Source organism: Erythrolamprus reginae, chromosome 5 (genome assembly GCF_031021105.1).
Source record: "Erythrolamprus reginae isolate rEryReg1 chromosome 5, rEryReg1.hap1, whole genome shotgun sequence".
NCBI classification, from domain to species: domain Eukaryota; kingdom Metazoa; phylum Chordata; class Lepidosauria; order Squamata; family Dipsadidae; genus Erythrolamprus; species Erythrolamprus reginae.
The window spans coordinates 18202971-18222689 of NC_091954.1; the positions used below are offsets into that span (position 1 = coordinate 18202971).

Here is a 19719-nt window from a genome sequence, read left to right on the forward strand (position 1 = left end):
TTGCCTTTCGTAAACTCCTTAAAACCCACCTCTGTCATCAGGCTTGGGGGAAGTGAGACATCCCCTCTTGCCTATGTAATTTTGTGCATGATATGACTGTGTGTATGTATTTTATCTATTGGGTTTTTTTTCTTTTTAGACTTTGTAATGTAAAACTGTTATTTTAGATTTTAATTATTAGATTTGTTACCATGTATTGTTTTTATCACTGTTGTGAGCCGCCCCGAATCTACAGAGAGCGGCGGCTTACAAATCTAATAAATAATAATAATTATAATAATAATAATATTATTATTATTATTATTATTATTATTATTATTATTATTATTAGCTTTTACATTGATTCCTATGGGAAAAATTGCTTCTACTTAAGAACGTTTCTACTTAAGAACCTGGTCACAGAACGAATTAAGTTCTTTAAAGGTACCACTGTACTTCCAAATAATAGAGATGCTAGCCTTATCAGATCACAATTAAATCTGGAGCAAAAGAGGGACTATATACAGTATTTATTGATCAATTCCAGAAGACAGTTTCGTCAGCCTGATTGCTCCAGATTGTTGGAGATAACTTAATTCTCGAGGGGAGGGGGGTCGATGAAAGTTGTTGATTGGGCAAAGCTACAATAAAAACACCTCTGTCCATTTCTTTAACTCAGTAGTATTCGAAAAATATGTATTTTATGAGGTTATAGTCCTATTTGTACTTTTTATTAACAGCATGCAAGACAATACTTCTGAATCTTCAACTTCGATAACTCAACTTCTGAGAGAGAGCTATTTAGCTGAAAACAGCCGTCAAAGTAATAGCGAAAGGAATAGATCAGAATCTTCTCTGAATTCTGTCCCTTCTGCGTGTACCTCCAGGGTTTCCGATGAGGTAACTGGCCAGGATGAACTTTCGGATCTTTCTGCCTTTTTGAGCCAAGAAGAACTAGACGAGAGTGTGAATTTGGCCAGACAAGCTATCAATCAAGAGCCACCTGAGAACAGCCAAGAGGAAGAACAGCAGGTCCACGTGTTCTTACCTTCTGAATTGAAAAACACTGAAAATATTATTTCAAAGAAGAAGCAGCGCCAATCTACAACTTCGCCGACTTCAAAGAAGCAGCCGCTTGGGTCGGAGACAGAATCAAAGAAGGAATTGCTCAACAAGGCTGCCGATTTTATTGAGGAACTTTCTTCTCTTTTCAAAGCACACAGTTCAAAAAAAATCAGGCCCAGGTCATGCAAAAACTACAGGAGCAAACTTGAATCTAAACACAAGGCCAACCAAGACAATTTGTCTGAAAACAGGGAAAGGCCTTGCGTTCCAATATCTCAAGAGTCAGATCAAATCCAGACGTCTCTGGAAAACCCAGCTTATCCTCAACAGTCAGATGTGGAAGTGGTCCATACATTAGAAAATACAGAATTAAGCCCAGAAACACCGGCTGCCGCGCCTTTTTATTCTGAGGAGCCAATAAGTCAGCCGCCACATTTTACTCAGAAACTGAAAAGCAGAGAAGTCTCCGAAGGAACCAAAGTGCAGTTGGACTGCGTTGTAGTAGGAATACCAACACCTGAAATCAGGTAAACATGTTGCTATTTTGTTGCAGTCAGGCGGTAGGGAAAGCAAGTAGGATGTTTGGCTGCATAGCTAGAGGTATAACAAGCAGGAAGAGGGAGATTGTGATCCCGCTATATAGAGCGCTGGTGAGACCACATTTGGAATACTGTGTTCAGTTCTGGAGAGCTCACCTACAAAAAGATATTGACAAAATTGAACGGGTCCAAAGACGGGCTACAAGAATGGTAGAAGGTCTTAAGCATAAAACGTATCAGGAAAGACTTCATGAACTCAATCTGTATAGTCTGGAGGACAGAAGGGAAAGGGGGGACATGATGGAAACATTTAAATATGTTAAAGGGTTAAATAAGGTCCAGGAGGGAAGTGTTTTTAATAGGAAAGTGAACACAAGAACAAGGGGACATAATCTAAAGTTAGTTGGGGGAAAGATCAAAAGCAACACGAGAAAATATTATTTTACTGAAAGAGTAGTAGATCCTTGGAACAAACTTCCAGCAGACGTGGTTGGTAAATCCACAGTAACTGAATTTAAACATGCCTGGAATAAACATATATCCATTGTAAGATAAAATACAGAAAATAGTATAAGGGCAGACTAGATGGACCATGAGGTCTTTTTCTGCTGTCTGACTTCTATGTTTCTATGTTTCTATGTTTATGTACTGAAAATAAGTCTTCATGGAATGGGTGATCGTACTTAAGTACCCTCACTATTTGGTCAGTTCTATGCTAGGACCCCACCATTGCTCATACACAATTCTGTTTCAGTATTTCAGTACCTTTTCGGATTATTAGAAAGGGAGAGTTACTTATGAACGACATCTCCATTAGTTCTGTCTCCGCTCTAGTTGTGAAATCCAATTTTTTCCACTACTGGTTTTGTGGGCGTGGCTTGATGGGCGTGGTATAGCTTGGTGGGTATAGCTTGGTGGGGTGGGAATGGAGATTTTGCAATATCCTCCCCTTGCCAGGCCCACCAAGCCTGGCAAGGGGAGGATATTGCAAAATCTCCATTCCCACCCCACTCTGTGGCCAGCCAGAGGTAGTATTTTCCGGTTCTACAAACTACTTTAAATTTCCACTACTGGTTCTCTGAACTACTCAAAATTTCAGCTATCAGTTCTCCAGAACTTGTCAGAACCTACGGGATTTGACCCCTGCTCCCTGTTCTGCAAACTTTTAGGCAAAAAACTTTCATGTGCCTTTGTTTTTAAGATAGTAATGGGCAGACCCCAGACTTACATGACTTATATTTAATACATGGCATCAGACCAGATTACTTACGGGACCTTCTTCTACCTCATACACCCCAGCGGCAGGTCATGACCCACAGAGTCAGTCTTCTTCAGGTCCCGTCAGCCAGACAATGCTGTCTGGCAGGACCTAGGGGAAGAGTCTTCTCTGTGGTGGCCCCAGCTTTATGGAATGAACTCCCCCCAAAGATCCATACTGCCCCCACTCTTCCTATCTTTTCTAAAGTTTTAAAGACCCACCGCTGCCAGCAGATATGAGACCACTGCAGTTTTAATACCTTGCTCCTTGAATGTTGATGTATGAATCTGCTTGTTTGACTTTTAGCTATGGGAATTTTTAGACTGTAGTTTTATTTGAATTTCTATATGTTTGTATTACTTTGTTGTAAGCCACTCTGTATCGCAGGAGAAGGGCGACATAGAAATTGAATGAATGAATGAATGAATGAATGGATAGATAGATAGATAGATAGATAAATAAATAAATAAATTTCCCCAAAATTCTGAGACCATTCGGTGAAAATTCGGTGGCAAAATGGCTATTTTTCAGCTTCGTGATGTTCTTTTTCAACAAAAACAGTGGAAGAGGAGTGGAAGGCAAATATTAAGCCCTCTCCAAATCCCCCAAATCTGAAATTATACAGCAGAAATTCAACCATTTTGCGGATAAATTTTCTTGGCATATGTAACCCATTTTAAAATCATTTGGGATGTTTTTTACATTGGAAATGGAAGCAGTTTTCCTTGCGCAAACTTGCTTCATTCCATTCCATTCCAATTTTTTTTTAAAAAAAAACCCTTTCAGTAAAAGAGAAAATACTTGAAAATGTTTTTCCATCCTTGCAGGGGCACCCATAAGACATTTTTTAAAAAAAAATCAAGATATTTATTGATAATCAATCCCTTTGTTGGTCGTTGCAGGTGCAATACATTTAAAGGGGAAATGGGGCTTTAATTGTGTGGCTACTATCCTGGCTTTTAATACACATACAAAAATACATGCACACACAAATACACACAGAGAGAGAGAGAATCTCTCTCTCTCTCTCTCTCTCTCTCACTCACTCTCTCTCTCTCACTCTCTCTCTCTCTCTCTCTCTCACACACACACACACACACACACTGTAGGAACCCATGAAATCTCTGCCCTAAATTAGCAGCCAGAAACTTTTTTTTTTGTTAACCACAAATTATCCCCTAGCTACCTAATCACATTGACTTAATTATTTTCCAAGTCTGACACACTACATCAGTAAGATAAAAGACTAACAAAAAGTTTAGCTGCATTTACTCAAGGGAGGATACACAGATTAATGCACCCTGTCGAAGTGGCATATTATCATGTCTGATTCATTACTTATGTGACTATGGGGATTTTGTTTCATGTGAGAAATGCTTGCGTTTACATCAAAAACAAGTAGTACACCATTCTGATCATAGCAAGTTTTCCACTTCTTGTGAATGGTGCTAATTATGAATGAGCAAAAACCTTGTAGATAAGAACCCAAGATCTTTTCTCAAAAGGAAATGGGGAAAAGAAGTTAACAAAAGAATAAAACTTTTTACAGAAACTTTACAGGTGGAGATCCCAAGCAAGTCTGTTGAAAAGAAGATTAAGGATAGGACATCAGCATAATGCTACAATAGAGGGGTATCTGGGAGGGGTCAAAAACACCAAAACTGTTGGTGCAATTTTTATTATTTTTATTATTTTTATTATTTTTATTATTTTTATTATTTTTATTATTTTTATTATTTTTATTATTTTTTATTATTATTTTTATTTTTATTTTTTTATTATTTTTATTATTTTTATTATTTTTACTATTTTTACTATTTTTACTATTTTTACTATTTTTACTATTTTTACTATTTTTACTATTTTTACTATTTTTATTATTTTTATTATTATTTATTATTTTTATTATTATTTTTATTATTTTTATGATCTATGATTGAAATGACTTTTTTATTTTTTAGGGCAGACTAGATGGACCATGAGGTCTTTTTCTGCCGTCAGACTTCTATGTTTCTATGTTTCTATGTTATGATTTTTATGATTTTTTATTATTGTGTTTGTGTGTGTGTGTGTGTGTGTGTGTTGTTACATTTGTTGTGCTTTGATCATGGAGTTTTCTTTATTTGAATTATTAAACTACCCATTTCCAATGGATTTGGGATACCATCTTGATTTTTTTGGTTATTTTTTTCTTGAAGTGGACAGATATCGGAGGACTGCACAATTAAACTCAAAAAACTAATAATTTAGTTTCATCTAAGATGTGCAATAGAGGAATCAAAATCAGTGTCAAATTGGAAAAAAATGTTTTCCCCAAGTTTTAAACTTCAGTGTAGATTGTTTTTAAAAACCGCATGGATGCAGACAGTATCTTAACTGTCATTATTTTGAGCATTGTTTTCATAAGCAGAATAATTCAGTAAACAGTGTCGAAATTTATATTCTACATACCATATTTTTCGGAGTATAAGACCCACTGGAATATAAGACTCATCTTAGTTTTTGGGGAGGAAAATAGGGAAACGAATCTGCTTATCAGATATTCATCTGGCTAGCGTCCTTAGTCTGGTCAGTTTCAACGCATTATTTTATCCCCTGGTTAAGGGTTTAATTTTTTTTTATTCTGAGAGAGTAACAATGAAAGAGCTTGCAAGTCAGTAAGAGTTGGAAGCATCATTAACACCTGGAAAAAAAACAGTCTGAGCAAGTAGAGCAATGGAAAAAACCCTGCGAAGACCTAGGGCTTGGAAAACATTTTTCTTTGCAGAGAGTAAGAATGAAAGAGCTTGCAAACGGGTAAGAGCTAGGAACATCATTAGCACCTGGTTAGGGCTGGAAAGAAACATTTGGAGCAAGTTAGACCAATGGAGAAAAAACCCTGCAAAGATTTAGGGCTTGGAAAACATTATTTGCAGAGAGTAACAATGAAAGGGCTTGAGTACATTCATAGCACCTGGTTAGGGCGGGAAAGAAATATCTGGAGCAAGTAAAGCAATGAAAAAAAACTCTACAAAGACAGGGTTTGGAATACATTCTTGGCAGCGAGTAACAATGAAAGAGTTTGCAAGCTGGTAAAAGCTGGGAACATAGTTAGCACCTGGTTGGGGCTGGAAAGAAACTTACTCAGAGCAAGTTAGAGCAATGAAAAAAAACCTGCAAAGAGCTTGGAAAATATTCTTCACAGAGAAAAACTATGAAAGAGCCTGCAAGGTAAGAGATGGGAAGATCGTTAGCAGCTAGTTAGGGCTGGGGGGGAAAAGCTACATTCAGAGTATCAGATGTATCCTAATATTTAGGAAGGAAAAAGATGCGTCTTATATCAGAAAAGTATGGTAGATCTTTCAGTGTTCTTATCTATTATTCCAGTGTGTGAACTACAGTTGAATTGCTCTATTTTACACGTAAGTAATTATAATTAACACATAAAAAATACAGCCATAAAATATGTATCTATGTGTATGTGTTTGTCCTATAATCATAACTACAAATATTCTATAGGTATACTGTATATGATCAATACATATGTATCTTTGTTTAAGGATGAAGATCGAATCCGTCTTTCTTGGAAGGCTATATGAATGTTTCCAAATCAATCTGCTAATACCAGAACTGTTACAAAGTCCAGGAGTTTGGGCAGCCTATAAATTTAATTAATAAATAAATAGTAATAGATCTACAGTATGATTATTTTCTGAATTTCATGCCATTTTGCACATGTAAACTTGAATCTGTAGTTTCAACCAATTTAACTATTATCTGACCCTGGTTCCAGATTGCATTGTTCAACAAGTATGTCTGTACTTGGAACATAATGCAGCTCAGTTTTTAACCACAGCTAAGTACAAGCAGTTATTTAACCTTTTGTTTTATCTTCATTTAAGTGAAAAGTCTGCTTAAGATGATTAGTAAGTTGTTGATATTGTTGTAATATGTTTTCCTATTCATCTGTCAAGGGATGGTAAACCATTGCCTTGTTTTGCAGGTGGTATTGTGAAGGGAAAGAGCTTGAAAATTCACCGTATATTCAGATCAACCAATCAGGAGAGCTGCATTCACTAATTATTGTTGAAGCTTTTGAAGAAGACACTGGACGTTACTCCTGCTTTGCGTCCAATATTTATGGGACAGATTCAACATCTGCAGAGATTTATGTAGAAGGTAATAGTAGATTGAAACTGAACTAGGGAAAGCAGCATATAAAACTTTTAAAAATATATATTTGCTGCTTCCTTAATTCAAATGAAGTTCTGAGATATGGAAACAGGTTTTCCAAGATTTAAGAAATAATTCTTACTCTTATTTAAAACATACATGAAACCACTAAATTTGAAGGATAATGATAGTTGTCTTCCTGACTATAAAGCAAAGATCAGTCAATGTCTTCCCATTTTCTTTCCAATTGCCAATGGCCATAACCAGAGGTGGGTTTCAGCAGGTTTTGACCAGTCCTGGAGAACCGGTAGCAAAAGTTTTGAGTAGTTCAGAGAACCAGTAAATACCAGCTCTGACTGGCCCCGCCCCTATCTATTCCCTGCCTCCCAAGTCCCAGCTAATAGGGAGGAAATAGGGATTTTGCAGCAATCTTCCTCTGGAGTAGTGTGGGAATGGAGATTTTACAAAATTATTTTCCTGCTATGTCCACTAAGCCAGTGTTTCCCAACCTTGGCAACTTGAAGGTATCTGGACTTCAACTCCCAGAATTCCCCAGCCAGCGTTCGCTGGCTGGGGAATTCTGGGAGTTGAAGTCCAGATATCTTCAAGTTGCCAAGGTTGGGAAACACTGCACTAAGCTATGCCCACCAACCCACACCCACAGAACCGGTAGTAAAAAAAATTGAAACCCACCACTGGCCATAATGTCTCAGTACATAAATGAAGCAACAATTGTATGGCAGACATCAAAAAAAGGGAAAGGAAAGAGAACCATAATTCGGTTTTATTAATAGGGAGAAATTGGAAGAAGTTAAAACTAGCTGCCATCACTATGGAGAGGGGCGGCATACAAATCTAATAAATAATAATAATAAAATAAATAATAATAACTCACTAGACTACAATCTCTTTATGGCATTGTGCTTTTCATTCATGCTAGAAGCAAACATAGATATTCTATTCTATAGATATATGGAATATACACCTATAGAATGTGTGTGCATGCATGCATGCGTATGTGTACATACATCTATATCTATCTGTAAAGCATATATCTATTACCTAATTTACCTAATTAACCATGGAATATCCAATTTTGAGGATATTGCCTGATCTTTTTTAAAAGTCTGTTTGAAGCAACAATCGTTATACCCATATCTGTTGCCAAACAAGTTTTAAAATATTTCCCTTAGGAGTCTGAAGATGTGACGTCTTATGCTTTATAATATAATCATAAAACGATATAATGTATGTGAGTTGCAACATAATTGATTCATTTGTATGATGACAACAAAATGAACATGATGTTATGGGGCTTCTACTTAACTACACTGAGGACTGAAACTTTCTATTACAACACAACTGATAGTCAGTTTTAATCTAGTTGATTTTCCTAGCAGGGACTGAAAAAAGTAGTTAAACTTCAGATCGTGCAGAATGCAGCTGCGAGAGCAATCATGGGCTTCCCTAAATATGCCCATGTTACTCCAACACTCAGCAGTCTGCATTGGTTGCCGATCAGTTTCCGGTCACAATTCAAAGTGTTGGTTATGACCTATAAAGCCCTTCATGGCACCAGGCCAGGTTATCTCCGGGACTGCCTTCTGCCGCACGAATCCCAGCGACCAATTAGGTCCCACAGAGTGGGCCTTCTCCAGGTCCCGTCAACTAAACAATGTCATTTGGCGGGACCCAGGGGAAAAGCCTTCTCTGTGGCAGCCCCGGCCCTCTGGAACCAACTCCCCACACAGATTAGAATAGCCCCCACCCTCCTTGCCTTTCGTAAACTCCTTAAAACCCACCTCTGTCGTCAGGCATGGGGGAACTGAGATATTCTTTCATTGTCCTTGGGAGGCAAGACTCACAGCCACTCCGTCTTATCCGGGTTGAGTTTGAGTTTGTTGAATGTGTCTCCCAAAGGGGAAACTACATTTCTTATACAGATATAATTGGTAAAGAAAGTCTCCAAAGATATTAGGATCCAGACCCATAAATCAAACGAGTTGCACCAAATCATTGCGACATCAACAACGAACATCAAACTGTCTACATTGTACTCAGATAAGTAAATTAATAAATTTGGTGCCCCATGGAAGTAATCTTTGTTTTCCCACAGGGGCCTCATCTTCAGAATCTGAAAGTGACAACAGCAAAGAAGAAATGGATCGGTAAGTATGGTGTGAATTTTGGACACTTGTGGACTCTTCTTGGATTAGATTTCCCAACTTGTTACATATTTAAAAAAAAACAATTGCAGGGAATTGGGGTGAGTGGGAATTGAATCAGAAGAGTGGGAATAACCACCTCTCCCACCTCATTTTCCCAATCTATGGTTTCAATATGCTAGTTATATGAATTGATATGTTATGGATCAGCCAAAAAGAAATTAGTGGATTAATTTTATTTGAAAAATGATGCAGCAGGTTCTTTGGAAATCTCTCTGATGAATTAACAAATGTTTTTATGTAGGTATTGCAGGAAACAATAGCAACAGCACCTATACACCACTTCATAGTGCTTTTAAAGCCCTCTCTAAGCAGTTACACACTAGGGGGGTAAACTCAAGGCCCGCCGGCCAGATCAGGCCCATGGGATGCTTGGATCTGGCCCAAGGGGCCGCCCTGGAAACAGTGAAACAGCACTGTTATGTCTAAAAAGAAATAAGCAGTAAAATTGCTGATTGGTTGAGACATGGCTTGAATTAAAAGAACCGCCAAAATTAAACAGTTGTCTGAAAACGTTCCCGCCTAACAAAAATGTATAAATAGGGCAACAGATTAGCCGTTGCCCTTGTTGGGAGTTGATTGTTGTAGAGAGCGTTTCGTACGACCAAGATGAATAAAAGGAACCTGTTGAACTGAAGCAGCCTCCTAGCACAGATTTAACAGTGGCGACGAGGAGGTCGAACTCCCGCTAAAGCAACCATGAGCTCCGTCATGGCTCAAGCACCAGCGTTCTACAACCCGGACTCAGAATCGTGGACGTCCTACATGGCAAAATTCCGCATTTTCCTACAAGCAAGCAATCTACACGACGCTGACGATGATAGAAAGCGAGCAATCTTTCTAAATTACTGCGGCCCAATGATTTATAGCCTAGCCCAGTGATGGCGAACCTATGACACGCGTGTCAGCACTGACACGCATAGCCATTTTCAGTGACACGCGGCCGTTAAGGAAGTCAGGTGTCCATTTTTCCAGATGAAGAAATATCGTCGCTTCGTGTTCCCTTTCATTGGGTGAGCCGATTCTTTCCATTAGAACGAAACCTGTTCCTTCCAAAGAGCCCCTTTCTCTCTCTCTCTCCTTCCTTCCTTCCTTCCTTCTTTCTTCCCTCCCTTCCTCCTTTTGCCTCCTCCTTCCCTCCCGTCTTTTCCCTTCTTTTGAAGTTTGCTCTTTGCTTGCTTTTTCTGTCAAACCTTTGCAAGGATATCTGTCCCAGGCTTCTGGAAATAACCTGCAATTCACGTGAGAATTCGCCGTTTCAGTGAGTCTTTGGGGCAAAGGCGCCCCGCCCTCTCCTACAGGAGTTTTTTTTTAAAAAAGAGTCCGGGGACTATTCTGCAAAGTGAAAGTAAGACTCGGCGAAGCTTGTTTGTTGACTTGAGGTCAAAGCTTGAGAATCTAGAAAGGTGCCGCTTGGAGAATCAAGAGGGAGTGCCACTATGAACAGGAAATTTGGAGTGCCTGGAATCGGTTACCAGACACTTTTAGCACAAAATTATGGTTTTTTTCTCAAGGTGACACACCACCCGAGTTATGCTGGGTTTTTTGATGAATTTTGACACACCAAGCTCAAAAGGTTGCCCATCACTGGCCTAGCCTCTCCACTGGTCGACCCAGACACCATAGAAACCATCGCCTGGGCCACTCTTCAAGAAAAATTCGCCTCCCATTTCCAATGGAGTCCTTGTGGACAGCCCTTGTGATCTCTATTTTCACTGACAGAGGGTTACAGAAGGCCATTGCAGCCAAAAATGGAGCTTGGGAGCCTGTTTCTGTTGGCAGAGTGCTTGGGCCATCCCAGGCACCCCCAACATGAATGACATCAAGCTGGCCACATACCCCTGGCCATCACCACTGGCCCTCCCAAGGTAAAACACAACCCTGTTGCAGCCCTCAATGGAATCAAGTTTGGCACCCCCGATCTAGATAGATTATATTCCTTTTGTATATCTCTCCTTTTCTGATTCAAATTCAGACATTGTATATAAAGTGATGAAGTGTATTTCTGGAACCATGATTTATAAGAAAAAAACCATCACTAGAGGTACAAAAGTTGTTTCATGAATTTGTCCAGTTCTGATTCCAAATTTTAAAAAGCACTTAGAGATAACATTTACATTTATAAAAACAATTTCACAGTGCTTTACAGTCTTCTTTAAGCAGTTTACAGAGGAAAAGCATATTGGCCCCAAAACTCTGGGTCCTTGTTTTACCCACCTCGGAAGGATGGAAAGCTGAGTCAACCTTGAGTATGGTGAGATTTGAACTGCCAAATTGCAGGCAGCCAGCAGTCAGTAGAAGTAGCCTGCAGTACTGCACTCTAACCACTGTGCCACCATGGCTCAATACCAAAGAGCAGCGGTCCCCAAACTACGGCCCGTGGGCCGCATGTGGCCCGCCAAGGCCATTTATCTGGCCCGTGGGTGAGTGACACAACACAGGGTTCCATCTAATTTTCTATGACTAAAATGCGGTATTTTGTTAGTAACTCATATCAATCATCAAAAAAGTTGCAAAAGTTTTTTTTCTAATTTTGTCATCCAGTTACATTCATTTTATTTTAATTAAATTCCCTCCTTAATGTTCCTTCAAAAAATACACCAATTAGATTCTAACTTATTAATCATTATGCCAAAGTGCTTCCTTCTTTCTTTATATATTTTTCTATAAGCCAAGAAAACCTACAATCAGATGTTAAGTAAAAAGAAAATTAAAAACAAAACATAAACATATATGAATTTCAGACTTCTCCCCCCCTCTAAATAGTACATTCCCATTTTGTTTTTTACTTTAAAATAAGGTATGTGCAGTGTGCATAGGGATTTGTTCATAGGGTTTTTTTAATAGTCTGGCCCTCCAACAGTCTGAGGGACAGTGAACTGGCCCCCTGTGTAAAAGGTTTGGGGACCCCTGCCAAAGAGGTTAGCCATTGTCTTCTTCTGAGATCTCTTTTTAACTTTCCTACCCAACCAGAAGCCCTGTAACCTATTACTTAGCTTCCAAATATATAAAGATTGATTAGGTGTCATCACCTGTGAAACAACAAAAACATCTGCTGCTGCTACTGATGATGATGGTGATTAACAGAAAATTATCTATACCCCAAGGTTTTGTCTTAGGCCCAATACTCTTCAACATCTTTATCAATCACTTAGACAAGGGTATAGAAGGCGAACTCATCAAATTAGCAGACGACACCAAGCTGGCAGGAATAGTCAATATTCCAGAAGAATACAGAAGGATCTTGCCAGTCTAGAACACAGGCCCTGGCTTAACAAAATAAAATTCAATGTAGAGAAAATCAAGGTTTTACATGTAGGCAAGAAATATCATATGCACAGGTATAGCATAGGTCAGTGATGGCGAACATATGGCATGGGTACCAGAGGTGGCACCTGGAGCCATATCTGCTGGCACATGAGCCGTTTCCCTAGCTCAGCTCCAACATGCATATGTGTGCCAGCCAGTTGATTTTTGACTTGCACAGAGGCTCAGGGAGGGTGTTTTTTGCTTCCAGAGACCCTCCAGGGGAATGGGGAGGGCGTTTTTACCCTACAGGGAAGCCTACTGGGCCCACCAGAAGTTGGAAAACAGGTTGTTTCCAGCCTCCAGGGGGCGGGGGAAGCTGTTTTCACCTTCCCCAGGCATTGAATTATGGGTGTGGGCACTTGCACATGTGCGATAGTGCGCACACATGCTTTTTCGGCAACTGAGGGGAAAAAGGTTCACCATCACTGGCATAGGAGGTACCTGCCTCAACAGTAGTAACTGCAAGAGGATCTTGGAGTTCTAGTGGACAACCATTTAACTATGAGCCAGCCATGTGCAACATGTGCACAGTTCTAGGCTGCATAAACAGAGGGATAGAATCAAGATCACGTGAAGTGTTAATACCATTTTATATTGCCTTGGTAAGACCTTATTTGGAATATTGCATCCAGTTTGGGTTGCTATGATATAAAAAGATGCTGAAGCTCTAGAAAGAGTGCAGAGAAGAGCAACAAAGATGGTTAGGGGGCTGATGATAAACATAAGAAGAATGGTTGCAGGAATTGGGTATGTCTAGTCTAATGAAGAGAATGACTGGGGTGATTATGATAGCACTGTTCCAATATTTAAAGTCACAAAGGCTTTAGGATAAATTTTCAGGTTTATGGATGTTGTGGTTAGCTCTGGCCCAGCTCCTGCCCCAAGGACTGTGCAGGTGGATGTGGGGGAGACATCCACATGCCACAGGCCTGTTTTGCTCCCGATGGAATCTGCTGATGAAGCCTCCTCTGACCAAGGCAGCATGAGTGACAGGGAAGAGGGGAGTTTGGCAGACAGCCCAGGAGGAGATCAATCATCCGTATCATCTTTGGATTCTGAACAAGAATTAATGACACATCCACGCATGCGTAGAGTGATGCATAGGAGACAACAACTAAGGATTATTACAAGAGAAAATGAGGCCACCTGTGGTTGGGTGGGGCTCCAGTAATTAGGGCTGCTGCTATACATAGCAGCGTGTGGGTTTGGCCGTGGTGAAAGAGTATCTGATCGCAGTTCTTCAGGAATCGTGTGTTGCTGTTTTCTGGACTTTGTTGATTTTTTTCACGCCTTTGAAACCAAAGCAGAGCAACATGTGTGTGTGTGTGTGTGTGTGTCTCACTTCGTTGGAAGAAGAAGGGGTGTGAAGTTTCTTCACAGCTGCTAGCTAAGTACTTAATGACTGCTTAAGGGAAATTGTACAGACTACCCGGTTGTTTTGGGACGAGTGCTCTTTGCAATACAAAAAGAGTGCTTAGTTTATTTTGAATTTTGTGATAAAGAACATTGTTTTGAATTTTCAAACGTGTGTGTGTGTCTGCAATTTGTACCCTTGAATTTTTGGGAGGCTCCTACCAGAGAGCCCGGCAGAACAATGGAGACAAGGTTTTCTTAGCTCTTCTGTTCAACATTTGAAAGCGGTTGTTTGTTTGTTTTCATTCCAACAAATTTGTAAGATTTGCTTCAAAAGGCTGGCCAAGTAGAAATGTGTCTTTCTCAGACTTCATTGAAGTCACAAGAAGAAAAAAAGTGAATGTTAATAGACTACTTTTGAGAACTTTTGTTCTCAGACTTTTGTTCTCAAAGGACAGGATTAGAAAGGATTAGGTCTCAATTAACTAGAGTTTCCCTTTCTTGCTGCTAAAGATCCACCTGTCACTTGATAAACTTTAATATTCTTCATATATTGAAAATGAGTATTATGTTTGCCAAAAATGTGGCAAGTCTTGCCAATCAGAAAATCTGATCTCTGCAGCTGTCTGTTCAGTCACTGCTATGTGATATTTCCCCATTCCTATTTCCAGGCTCTAAGAATGACTTAGCCAGTGAAGGTCCATTCTCAGCCCAATCCCCAAATATGAGCTCCCACTTTTAATGGGTCTTCCTTTTTTAATTCTCAATGCCTGAACGTAGCCATCTCTCCACTCACATATATTCTGATCATTGCAAAGAACCACTCGTGCAGATTAACAATAATGGGAAAATATGGAAGACTTGTATTAGTTTGTGGACCACTAGGATGCCTAGAACTTGAAGAAAGTTATTGTTAATGGCGAGTATTCTGAGCAGAGACAGGTTACAAGCGGTGTGCCACAAGGGTCTGTTCTGGGTCCTATTCTTTTTAATATGTTTGTGAGTGACATAGGGGAAGGTTTGGTAGGGAAGGTTTGCCTATTTGCCAATGACTCTAAAGTGTGCAATAGGGTTGATGTTCCTGGAGGCGTCTGTAATATGGTAAATGATTTAGCTTTACTAGATAAATGATCAAAGCAATGGAAACTGCAGTTTAATGTTTCCAAATGTAAAATAATGCACTTGGGGAAAAGGAATCCTCAATCTGAGTATTGTATTGGCAGTTCTGTGTTAGCAAAAACTTCAGAAGAGAAGGATTTAGGGGTAGTGATTTCTGACAGTCTCAAAATGGGTGAACAGTGCAGTCAGGTGGTAGGGAAAGCAAATAGGATGATTGGCTGCATAGCTAGAGGTATAACAAGCAGAAAGAGGGTGATTATGATCCCGCTATATAGAGTGCTGGTGAGACCACATTTGGAATACTGTGTTCAGTTCTGGAGACCTCACCTACAAAAAGATATTGACAAAATTGAACAGGTCCAAAGACGGGCTACAAGAATGGTGGAAGGTCTTAAGCATAAAACGTATCAGGAAAGACTTCATGAACTCAATCTGTATAGTCTGGAGGACAGAAGGAAAAGGGGGGACATGATCGAAGCATTTAAATATGTTAAAGGGTTAAATAAGATCCAGGAGGGAAGTGTTTTTAATAGGAAAGTGAACACAAGAACAAGGGGACACAATCTGAAGTTAGTTGGGGGAAAGATCAAAAGCAACATGAGGAAATATTATTTTACTGAAAGAGTAGTAGATCCTTGGAACAAACTTCCAGTAGACGTGGTAGATAAATCCACAGTAACTGAATTTAAACATGCCTGGGATAAACATATATCCATCATAAGATAAAATACAGAAAATAGTATAAGGGCAGACTAGATGGACCATGAGGTCTTTTTCTGCCGTCAGACTTCTATGTTTCTATGAAACTTGAAGAACTTGAAGAAATCAGCTAGTAATTTCTGAGCCTTTGAAGCAACACTCAAAATATTTGATTTTTTCTAAAATTATTGACATTCTATTGTTTACATTAGTACACTGAGGTGAGTTCCTCAAAATCCCAGGGCTGGACTGGGAAGCAGAGGAAAAAATCATAAAACCATAATCATAATCTTCTGAGGAGACATGAATGTTATCACCTGGAGCAGAATCTAATTCAAGGACATCCAGGCAAAATTCAACAGGTTTAGAACTATAGAACCAGTGATGGCAATCATACGTAGTTCGGAGAACCAGTAAACTGCACCACTGATTGGCCCCACTCTTCTATGCCCCGCCTCTCCCATTCACTCCTTCTCTCCTCCTTCTTTGGCTCATACACACAGAGCAAATATAAGAAGGAAGCGAGAAATAGCTAGAAACATAGAAATCTGACGGCACAAAAAGACCTCATGGTCCATCTAGTCTGCCCTTATACTATTTTCTGTATTTTATCTTAGGATGGATATATATTTAACCCAGGCAAGTTTAAATTCAGTTACTGTGGATTTATCTACCACATCTGCTGGAAGTTTGTCCCAAGGATCTACTACTCTTTCAGTAAAATAATATTTTCTCATGTTGCTTTTGATCTTTCCCTCAACTTACTTCAGATTGTGTCCCCTTGTTCTTGTGTTCACTTTCTTATTAAAAACACTTCCCTCCTGGACCTTATTTAACTCTTTAACATATTTAAATGTTTCGATCATGTCCCCCCTTTTCCTTCTGTCCTCCAGACTATACAGATGGAATGGTAGAAAATTTGGCTGAACTTTTCTGTCGGTTCTGTGGGTGTGGCTTGGCAGGATGGTGCTGTGACTGTAAGTGACATCCAGTTGGCCATGCCAGCTCAGTCACATGACTCCCTCCCATGTAGCCACACCCACCAAGCCACACCTACAGAACCGGTAGGGGGAAACAATAGAATGTCACCCCTGAAGGGCATCCTTGCTTTTAACTCCCTCAGGAGCAGATGGAACATCACATCTTTCACCTCTCAAGCAGAGGAAAAAATTGCTCCTCATTCCTGTTTCCCACACAGAGCAAGGAATCAAACCACAGAACTTCCTTGTAATGTTTAATAAAGACAAAAAGGAGGAGACACATTTGGGGGCTGTTGTGATTCAGCCTGAGGCTCCTCAGGGACCGGCTGGAGCTCTGCCGGATCCATGCCCAGAGGAGGAGGACAGTGAACAGGAGGGGGAGGACCAGGCAGACGGGGGAGAGGAACGTCAGGAAGAGGAGGAGGGAGAGCAGCCTGAGACCCCCGGGGGGGGCTCTCCCCAGCTAGTAGCCTGGATTCATTGGATGAAGACGCACAGGCTATAATAGACATGAGGCAGCGACGTGCAGCTCAAAGACGGGGCCAATTAGAAAGGTATTTCCATCCCTGAATTGGCAACAGCTGGGTTTGGGTGTGGTTCTCCTCAGCAGGGCTGAAAAGGCAGGCCCGCCCTTACAGTCTTGTGGAGAGTTATCAACTGGGAGTCCTGTGACCTTGCTTCAATTCTTGGCGTCTCTGATCTTGGCTTGTGGCCTAGAAGTCTGGAAGACTTGGGGGAGGCGTGGGTTTTATTATCTCCAGTGTTGTTTTTGCCAGCAAGAATCCTGTTTTATTGCCTGGCCTTCGTGAAACCTCTGTGAAGCTTCATCGTGTTCCTGTCTGTAAGAACAGTTTTTGTTACCTGTGTTTGCTTTCAAGTATATAAACTGCCTTTGCTTTTTACCAGTGTGTCTGGATACTCTTTTTGGTTGGTGTTGGCATCTGGGGGGACCCAGACAGAACAGGGGCAAGGATACTTTGAGAAGCTTTGGCAACTCCAAATCTCAACTAGCAAATTCTCTGTCCTACACATTGGGAAGAAGAATCTGAACTCCAAATAAGAACTGAATAATCAAATTATCACAGATAATCCCCACTCGGTTAAAGACCTTGGTATACTAATAACAAAAGATTTAAGTGCCAAAGCCCACTGCAACAACATAGCCAAGAAGGCTTCAAGAGTTGTAAACCTAATCCTACATAGCTTCTGGTCTGGCAATCTCACACTACTTACCAGAGCTTAAAATTTTTTTGCCAGACCCATCCTCGAATACAGCTCATCTGTTTGGAACCCATATCGCATCTCAGACATTAACACCCTTGAAAATGTCCAAAGATACTTCACCAGAAGAGCCCTTCACTCCTCCACTCGAAACAGAATACGCTACGAGACTAGACTTTCAATCCTGGGCCTAGAAAGTTTAGAACTAAGACGCCTTTAAAAAGATCTAAGTATTGCCCACAAGATCATATGCTGCAACGTCCTGCCTGTCAGCGACTACTTCAGCTTCAACCACAACAACACAAGAGCACACAACAGATTTAAACTTAATATTAACCGCTCCAAACTTGATTGTAAAAAATATGACTTCAGTAACCGAGTCGTCGAAGCGTGGAACTCATTACTGGGTTTGTCATCCCCAAACCCCCAACACTTTACCCTTAGATTATCCAGATTCCTAAGAGGTCAGTAAGGAGTGAGTACAAGTGCACTAGAGTGCCTTCCATCCCCTGTCCTATTGCTCTCCTATATCTCCTATACCTTTCTTCTATTCCTATATCTCTTCTTCTATTCTTTCATTGATATGTTCTATTACTATACCTTCTTTTCTATTATTTCTTAGATATATTTTACTATGAGTATCTCCTCTATAACCTTCATAATGTATTTTACTATGTGTATATAGATATATACCCAGTAAAACCCTCATTGTGTATTGGACAAAATAAATAAATAAATAAATAGGTAGGTAGGTAGATAAATAGATAGATAGATAGATAGATAGATAGATAGATAGATAGATAGATAGATAGATAGATAAATAAATAAATAAAGTTTGTATGACAGAACTTCCCAATCTATCAAGGTAGGTTTTTTTTAAAAAATCACTCAAGCTCAATGGATAAAGGTAGTTTCAGCCTTCACAAACTCATGTTGTTTTCTTTTTTTGTCAATTAGCTTTTTCCGACTTTTTCCCAGGTATCAAAACCAGACTAAGACCTCACCCATTGCACCTCCTCCTGCTCCTCTTCCACCCGCTCCTCTTCTTACTAATTCTTCTGCAACCCATCAAGAAGCCATTCAACCACAACCTCTGATGAAATATCCTGTCTCAGTTCCTGTGTATCAGGTAAGTCTGCCTCTTTCTATATACTGTAGTTCTATATTTTAATAAAATTTCATAAAAACATACATATCTTAAAACAACCCCTAAATGGATCTAATTATATCATTCCATAATCAATGCATATTTAATAATCTATTATCCCTTCTCAAAGATACCATCTTTAACAATCCCCAAGGATTTTTGTTCTTCTCTTTTTGTAATCCATTTCTCCTTTCCTCTCTTTCTACTCAAGTATAGAATCTTTCCAAACTTTTTTATTTCCGTTCTAGTTCTTTTCTTACTCTGCCTATTCCAGGATTTCGGATCACACCTATTCTCAGTTTCATTAGTGCTTTTTAAAAAAAATAATCATCATTATCAAGGATGTGACCCTCAACCCCCTCTTCAATCAAACCATTTTCTGATTCATTTGTCTTTTTGCACCCCTTGCCCTCCACTTTCAACTAATTAAATATGAAATCATCTATCTTATCATCTTTCAGCTGTGGCGAGGGGGGCGTTTGCCCAGGTTCACCTGGTGCACCAGTTGCGGCCCTATCTGGACCGGGACTCACTGCTCACAGTCACTCATGCCCTCATCACCTCGAGGTTCGACTACTGTAATACTCTCTACATGGGGCTACCTTTGAAAAGTGTTCGGAAACTTCAGATCGTGCAGAATGCAGCTAAGAGAGTAATCATGGGCTTCCCAAAG

General features: G+C 39.8%; 1 protein-coding gene across 1 annotated transcript in view; it reads left to right on the forward strand.

The window, feature by feature from the left end:
* Positions 1-720: 720 nt before the first annotated feature.
* Positions 721-19719, forward strand: part of MYPN (myopalladin) — a 77969-nt gene continuing 58970 nt past the window's right edge. The window contains exons 1-4 of the mRNA XM_070752178.1: positions 721-1571; positions 6824-6999; positions 9110-9161; positions 18878-19028. Of these exons, the coding sequence (XP_070608279.1) occupies positions 721-1571; positions 6824-6999; positions 9110-9161; positions 18878-19028 (1230 nt within the window). The remainder of the gene's footprint in view (positions 1572-6823; positions 7000-9109; positions 9162-18877; positions 19029-19719) is intronic.